Genomic DNA, 8699 nt, shown 5'->3' with positions numbered 1-8699 from the left:
GGAATGTAAGCCTACTTGTGACACTAATGAATACATTTTTAAAGTGGGTGCCAAAATTGGCCTCTGCATTCTTGAGTTCATGGGGAATAAAATGACTCCCTGAACCCACTAATCACAAACTCAAGGGAATATAAACCATGTTTATCCAACCTACCTTCCCACCGAGAACAGCTTGGAGGGAGATACCATGGTCGTTTACCTTGTCACAGAAAACTGGGTATCACACCACATGCACGGTGATCACAGCTCACCAAGTGAAGGTTTTTTGAATATGGTTTTAATGATTTTGGATTTACTGAGCAGGTGAATACAGACAAGAAATTTGGCACAACACCAAGAAATCACAGCTTGTTAAATGGGCTAGCATCGCAACCATTCAGAATTACAGAGTATGGAGCAGGGACACAAGGAAACATTTTTAATTCTGAACCTTTATCATCAGGGCCCAAACCTCAGACCAAAAAAATCATCTCCAGCAGCAGTCAGGTTTCATGGCTGCAGGCACAGTCAAGGGTTCCTGGCAGCATTTACTCCATCATGGCATAAAACCATTTCAATCTCGACTTCATGATTTTTCTAAACTCAATAGTGAGGAATGTTCGTTAATGATGAAACATTTCGCATTTCAGAAATATAGTGTCTGCAGCAAATATTCCTAAACCAGATACAGCGCAAGATCAGATACATAGTAAAGCTCTCTAGCCTGTCCCATACAGCACAAGAGTAGATAGATTAGATAAAGCTCAGAACAGGGACCTCCCCTTCAGCACTAGTGTCATTTTTATAACTTTCCCGCGTTTCAGATTTTCAATTTGAGGTGTTCTTGTGCTCAAGTCTCACACTCACCAGCCTCACTACACGGACACCAAGCTGGAATAGGTTTGAGCTCAGAGATGTTAAGAAACTGCTTCTCTCCTTGAGAGCTGTGAAGTTAACATGAACTTGCCCCAAAAAGCAGCTTAAACTGTTAATATTTATAAAATGGCAGAATTAGCACAGTACAAAGAGCAGGGTGTGAGATTAACCTACTCATCAGGGGAGATGCTGGTTGAACAGTGCTACAGGTTCATTGCGATTGGTTGGTTTTTGCCATAATCACCGAGTCCTGCTGCCACTTAGCAACCTGAAGCCAGGAAATAATCTGGAAACAAGGCATCCAAAACCTGGAAGGAATAGTGGAAACAATGCCTCTGTTTCAGTTAGATCCAATAGTCTTTACAATTCATCACCACACCATGGGTAGCACAGTGGTTAGCACCGCTGCCTCACAGCGCCAGGGACCCAGGTTTGATTCCCAGCTTGGGTCACTGTGTGGAGTTTGCACATTCTCCCCGTGTCTGCGTGGGTTTCCTCCCACAGTCTGAAAGACGTGCTGGTCAGGTGCATTGACCCAAACAGGCGCCAGAGTGTAGCAACTAGGGGAATTTCACAGTAACTTCATTGGTATTAACCTTACTTGTGAGTAATAAACTTTAATAACTTGTTTTTTTATTATCATAAGGCAGGGAGATGGCAAAGTGAACACCTGCAGAATGATCATAGCCAGGTTTGTGTTTACCAGTAGAACTTAAAGCAATGGATGGACAATATTCTACAATGGGCAATGCACACGTTCAGTCCTGGTACAACAGTCTGGGGGCACCAGTTTATATCCTCAAGTATGGCAAATTGTCAACCTCACCTCAAACACAGAGCTGGTCTTGGGCCAAGGAGAGTAAGCAGAGCTGTGAACTGGTTAGCCTCTGATTGGGGAAGATATCAACTTCCCCAATCAGAGTGAACAATTGGAACACGTCATGGATGGGGTCAAGAACAAACACAAAAAGCTCCTGGAAAGGACTGTGGCCCTGCAGAGAGTGAGGATCACTAACACTGGCCCTGCAGAGAGAGAGGATCACTAACACTGGCCCTGCAGAGAGTGAGGATCACTAACAGTGACCCTGCAGAGAGTGAGGATCACTAACACTGGCCCTGCAGAGAGTGAGGATCACTAACACTGGCCCTGCAGAGAGTGAGGATCACTAACAGTGACCCTGCAGAGAGTGAGGATCACTAACACTGGCCCTGCAGAGAGTGAGGATCACTAACAGTGGCCCTGCAGAGAGTGAGGATCACTAACACTGGCCCTGCAGAGAGTGAGGATCACTAACACTGGCCCTGCAGAGAGTGAGGATCACGAACACTGGCCCTGCAGAGAGTGAGGATCACTAACACTGGCCCTGCAGAGAGTGAGGATCACTAACAGTGGCCCTGCAGAGAGAGAGGATCACTAACAGTGGCCCTGCAGAGAGTGAGGATCACTAACACTGGCCCTGCAGAGAGTGAGGATCACTAACAGTGGCCCTGCAGAGAGTGAGGATCACTAACACTGGCCCTGCAGAGAGTGAGGATCACTAACACTGGCCCTGCAGAGAGTGAGGATCACTAACAGTGGCCCTGCAGAGAGTGAGGATCACTAACAGTGGCCCTGCAGAGAGTGAGGATCACTAACAGTGACCCTGCAGAGAGTGAGGATCACGAACACTGGCCCTGCAGAGAGTGAGGATCACTAACACTGGCCCTGCAGAGAGTGAGGATCACTAACACTGGCCCTGCAGAGAGTGAGGATCACTAACAGTGGCCCTGCAGAGAGAGAGGATCACTAACAGTGGCCCTGCAGAGAGAGAGGATCACTAACACTGGCCCTGCAGAGAGAGAGGATCACTAACACTGGCCCTGCAGAGAGTGAGGATCACTAACAGTGGCCCTGCAGAGAGAGAGGATCACTAACAGTGGCCCTGCAGAGAGAGAGGATCACTAACACTGGCCCTGCAGAGAGAGAGGATCACTAACACTGGCCCTGCAGAGGGTGAGGACCATTTCCAGGCATCTGTGGTTGCAGGAGACTCCGCAGAATGGATCCAGGGTCACTGCTGCCCTGCCTCCTTCACTGTCACTGCTGACCGCCTGGTTTCTATTGTTTGTCGAACAACAGACTGCCACTGCTCATCGGAGATCTCTTGGGCCCAGGATGGGACCCCCAGGCTGGGGATCTTGATTGCAGCCATGGTCCTCTTCACCAATTCCACATGCTCTGCAAGAGAAAGACAAAAACAATGACTGGAGGAGAAATTGAATTGGAAATAAAAGAGCTTTGGGCTCTCCCCGGGGCTCAGCTTACGATCTCTGGAATTCATGTGCTGTTACAAAGCGAGCCAGAGAAATAGGTGAGTAGAGCGTGTGGGAAACAAGGATACCCTCATCCACATTTTTGTCACTTCCATTGTTGGTTAATATATAGCTATCTGACTGGCTCGTATTGCCACTTCTCTGAATTCATCCAAACATTTGCTGCACTCACTCACTGAAGGAACCCTCTGCCTCATTGCTACTCCCCTGCCTTCTCCCATTTGACCCGCACATTCTTGCTTTTTAGGTAATAATTCAGTTCTCTCAAGTGGGATCGAGAATCCCGAAGGTTGTGTTGCCTGCCTGGTGCTCGGGTTCAGGATATCTCATCTGGGCTGCAGAGGAACTTGGAGTGGGAGGGTAAAAATCCAGTTGCCGTGGTCCACGTAGGTACCAATGACATAGATAGAACAGGAACAGAGGTTCTGCTAAGGGAATATGAAAAGCTAGGAGCTAAATTAAAAAGCAGAACCAACAAGGTAATAATCCCTGGATTACTGCCTGAGCCACGAACGAATTGGCACAGGGTCAATAAGATTAAGGAGGTAAATGTGTGGCTCAAAAATTGGTGTGGGAGGAATGGGTTTGAATTCATGGGACATTGGCACCAGTATCGGGGAAGAGGGGACCTGTTCCGATGGGACGGTCTTCATCTGAATCGTGCTGGGACCAGAGTCCTAGCGAATCGTATAACTAGGGCTGTAGATAGGGCTTCAAACTAAATAGTGGGGGGGGTTCAGTTGTGTGGAGAATTAGAAAATCAAAGGTAAAGGAGAGGGTAGAGTGCAGGTTAATGATGAGGACTTTCAACTAGTTAAAGGAGCAGAGGGCTCAGGAGAGGTTAGTAAAGTTTCCAGACCCACACAATAGAACAGAGAGTATAGAAGGTGGCAGGAATCTAACCTCAGGCAGAGTAAAAAAGGTGACAAGCATGAGAAGGGAGGTGGTCAACAGAGTGCAAGGAGATGGTCTGGGGAAGAATAACCAGTCTGTGACAGGAAGGGACAGAGCATGCAAACAAAGGAATGCACGAACAAATCGGGTTCAGGTAAGAAAGACTAACATAAAGACACTTTACCTGAATGCACGTAGCATTCGAAATAAAGTGAATGAGTTGACGGCACAAATCAGTACAAATGGGTATGATCTAGTGGCCATTACAGAAACGTGGTTGCAGGACTGGGAACTAAATATCCAGGAGTATCAGACAATTTGGAAGGATAGACAGGAAGGAAAAGGAGTGGGGTAGCTCTGTTAATTAAGGATAACATCAGGGCGGTAGTGAGAGACGATATAGGCTCTAAGGAGCAAAATGTGGAATCAATGTGGGTGGAGATAAGGAATAGTAAGGGGAAAAAGTCACTGGTGGGCGTAGTCTATAGGCCCCCAAATAATAACTTCAAGGTGGGGCGGGCTATAAACAAACAAATAACAGATGCATGTAAAAATGGAACAGCAATAATCATGGGAGATTTTAACCTCCATATTGATTGGTCAACTCAAGTTGGACGCGGTGGACTTGAGGAAGAGTTCTTAGAATGCTGTCGCGATAGTTTCCTCGAACTGTATGTTACAGAACCTACGAGGGAGCAAGCTCTATTGGATCTGGTCCTGTATAATGAGACAGGTAAAATTAATGATCTCCTTGTGAGGGATCCTCTTGGAATGAGTGATCACAATATGGTTGAATTTCTAATACAGATGGAGGGTGAGAAAGTAGGGTCCCTAACCAGTGTCCTCTGCTTGAACAAGGGGGATTACAATAGGATGAGGGCGGAGTTGGCTAATGTAGACTGGGAACACAGACTAATTGGGACAGTTGAGGAACAGTGGAGGATTTTTAAGGAGATTTTTCTCAGTACTTAGCAAAAATATATTCCAGTGAAAAAGAAGGAATGTAAGAAAAGGGATAACCAGCCGTGGATAACTAAGGAAATAAAGGAGAGTATCAAATTAAAAACCAATGCATACAGAGTGGCCAAAATTAGTGGGGAACTAGAAGATTGGGAAGGCTTTAAAAAAACAAAGAACTACTACGAAAGCAATAAAGAAAGGAAAGATAGATTATGAAAGTAAACTAGCACAAAATATAAAAACTGATAGTAAAAGTTTTTACAAATATATAAAACGGAAAAGAGTGGCTAAAGTAAATGTTGGTCCCTTAGAAGATGAGAAGGGGGATTTAATAACAGGAAACGAGGAAATGGCCGAGGCCTTAAACAAGTTTTTTGCGTCGGTCTTCACGGTAGAGGACACCAATAGCTTACCAATAATTGCGATCATGGGACTGTAGGGGGTGAGGACCTTAAAACGATCACTATTACTAAAGAGGTAGTGCTGGGTAGGCTAATGGGACTAAAGGTAGACAAGTCTCCTGATCCAGATGGAATGCATCCCGGGGTACTAAAAGAAACGGCAGAAGTAATAGCAAATGCATTCGTTGCAATTTATCAAAAATTCACTGGACTCTGGGGAGGTGTCAGCAGATTGGAAAACAGCTAATGTAACGCCACTGTTTAAAAAAGGAGGTGGACAAAAGGCGGGTAACTACAGGCCGGTTAGCTTAACTTCTGTAGTAGGGAAAATGCTGGAATCTATCATTAAGGAAGAAATAGCAGGACACCTGGAAAAGAATGGTTCAATCAAGCAGACACAGCATGGATTCATGAAGGGAAAGTCATGTTTGACTAATTTACTGGAATTTTTTGAGGATATAACGAGTGCGATTGACAGAGGGGAACCGGTGGATGTGGTGTATTTAGATTTCCAGAAGGCGTTCGATAAGGTGCCTCACAAAAGGTTGCTGCAGAAGATAAATTTCACGGAGTTGGGGGTAAAGTGTTAGCGTGGATTGAGGATTGCCTATCTAACAGAAAGCAGAGAGTCGGAATAAATGGGTGCTTTTCCGGTTGGCAATCAGTGACTAGTGGCGTGCCGCAGGGATCGGTGCTGGGGCCTCAACTATTTACCATATACATAGACGATCTGGAGGAGGGGACCGAGTGTAGGGTAACAAAGTTTGCAGATGACACAAAGATAACATAGAACATAGAACAGTACAGCACAGAACAGGCCCTTCGGCCCACGATGTTGTGCCGAGCTTTATCTGAAACCAAGATCAAGCTATCCCACTCCCTATCATCCTGGTGTGCTCCATGTGCCTATCCAATAACCGCTTAAATGTTTCTAAAGTGTCTGACTCCACTATCACTGCAGGCAGTCCATTCCACACCCCAACCACTCTCTGCGTAAAGAACCTACCTCTGATATCCGTCCTGTATCTCCCACCACGAACCCTATAGTTATGCCCCCTTGTAATAGCTCCATCCACCCGAGGAAATAGTCTTTGAACGTTCACTCTATCTATCCCCTTCATCATTTTATAAACCTCTATTAAGTCTCCCCTCAGCCTCCTCCGCTCCAGAGAGAACAGCCCTAGCTCCCTCAACCTTTCCTCATATGACCTACCCTCCAAACCAGGCAGCATCCTGGTAAATCTCCTCTGCACTCCTTCCAGCGCTTCCACATCCTTCCTATAGTGAGGTGACCAGAACTGCACACAATATTCCAAATGTGGTCTCACCAAAGTCCTGTACAGTTGCAGCATAACCCCACGGCTCTTAAACTCCAACCCCGTTAATAAAAGCTAACACACTATAGGCCTTCTTCACAGCTCTATCCACTTGACTGGCAACCTTTAGAGATCTGTGGATATGGACCCCAAGATCTCTCTGTTCCTCCACAGTCTTCAGAACCCTACCTTTGACCCTGTAATCCACATTTAAATTTGTCCTACCAAAATGAATCACCTCACATTTATCAGGGTTAAACTCCATTTGCCATTTTTCAGCCCAGCTTTGCATCCTACAACAGCCCTCCACCTCATCCACTACTCCACCAATCTTGGTGTCATCAGCAAATTTACTGATCCACCCTTCAGCCCCCTCCTCTAAGTCATTAATAAAAATCACAAAGAGCAGAGGACCAAGCACTGATCCCTGCGGCACACCGCTAGCAACCTGCCTCCAATCCGAAAATTTTCCATCGACCACCACCCTCTGTCTTCGGTCAGACAGCCAGTTACCTATCCAATTGGCCAACTTTCCCTCTATCCCACACCTCCTCACTTTCATCATAAGCCGACCATGGGGGACCTTATCAAACGCCTTACTAAAATCCATGTATATGACATCAACTGCCCTACCTTCATCAACACACTTAGTTACCTCCTCAAAAAATTCTATCAAATTTGTGAGGCACGACTTGCCCTTCACGAATCCGTGCTGACTATCTCGGATTAATCCGCATCTTTCTAAATGGTCGTAAATCCCATCCCTAAGGACCCTTTCCATCAATTTACCAACCACCGAAGTAAGACTAACCGGTCTATAATTACCAGGGTCATTTCTATTCCCTTTCTTAAACAGAGGAACAACATTCGCCATTCTCCAGTCCTCTGGCACCATCCCCGTGGACAGCGAGGACCCAAAGATCAACGCCAAAGGCTCTGCAATCTCATCCCTTGCCTCCCAAAAAATCCTAGGATACATTTCATCAGGCCCAGGGGACTTATCGACCTTCAGTTTATTCAAAACTGCCAAGACATCCTCCCTCCGAACATCTATTTCCTCCAGCCTATTAGCCTGTAACACCTTCTCTTCCTCAAAAACATGGCCCCTCTCCTTGGTGAACACTGAAGAAAAGTATTCATTCATCACCTCGCCTATCTCTACTGACTCCATACACAAGTTCCCACTACTGTCCTTGACCGGCCCTAACCTCACCCTGGTCATTCTTTTATTCCTCACATAAGAGTAAAAAGCCTTGGGGTTTTCCTTGATCCGACCCGCCAAGGACTTCTCATGTCCCCTCCTAGCTCTCCTAAGCCCCTTTTTCAGCTCATTCCTTGCTAACTTGTAACCCTCAATCGAGCCATCTGAACCTTGTTTCCTCATCCCTACATAAGCTTCCCTCTTCCTTTTCACAAGACATTCCACCTCTTTTGTGAACCATGGTTCCCTCACTCGGCCATTTCCTCCCTGCCTGACAGGAACATACCTATCAAGGACATCCAGTATTTGTTCCTTGAAAAAATTCCACTTTTCATTAGTTCCTTTCTCTGACAGTTTCTGTTCCCAACTTATGCCCCCTAATTCTTGCCTAATCGCATCATAATTACCCCTCCCCCAATTGTAAACCTTGCCCTGCCGTACGGCCCTATCCCTCTCCATTGCAATAACAAAAGACACCGAATTGTGGTCACTATCTCCAAATTGCTCTCCCACAACCAAATCTAACACTTGGCCCGGTTCATTTCCCAGTACCAAATCCAATGTGGCCTCACCTCTAGTCGGCCCATCCACATATTGTGTCAGGAAACCCTCCCGCACACACTGCACAAAAACTGCCCCATCCAAACTATTTGACCTACAAAGGTTCCAATCAATATTTGGAAAGTTAAAGTCCCCCATGACAACTACCCTGTGACCCCCACACGTATCCATAATCTGCTTAGCAATTTCTTCCTCCAC

General features: G+C 46.1%; 1 protein-coding gene across 2 annotated transcripts in view; it reads right to left on the bottom strand.

The window, feature by feature from the left end:
- Window positions 1–255: 255 nt before the first annotated feature.
- Window positions 256–8699, bottom strand: part of mea1 (male-enhanced antigen 1) — a 45135-nt gene continuing 36691 nt past the window's right edge. For both annotated transcript variants that reach the window (XM_078212141.1, XM_078212142.1), the window contains exon 2: window positions 256–3073. In XM_078212141.1, the coding sequence (XP_078068267.1) occupies window positions 2986–3073 (88 nt within the window). In that variant the 3' untranslated portion in view covers window positions 256–2985. The remainder of the gene's footprint in view (window positions 3074–8699) is intronic.

The sequence above is a fragment of the Mustelus asterias genome, chromosome 5, assembly GCF_964213995.1.
Source record: "Mustelus asterias chromosome 5, sMusAst1.hap1.1, whole genome shotgun sequence".
Taxonomy (NCBI): Eukaryota; Metazoa; Chordata; class Chondrichthyes; order Carcharhiniformes; family Triakidae; genus Mustelus; species Mustelus asterias.
The sequence above is the reverse complement of the archived record's forward strand: the minus strand, read 5'-3'. Positions and strand labels throughout refer to the sequence as shown.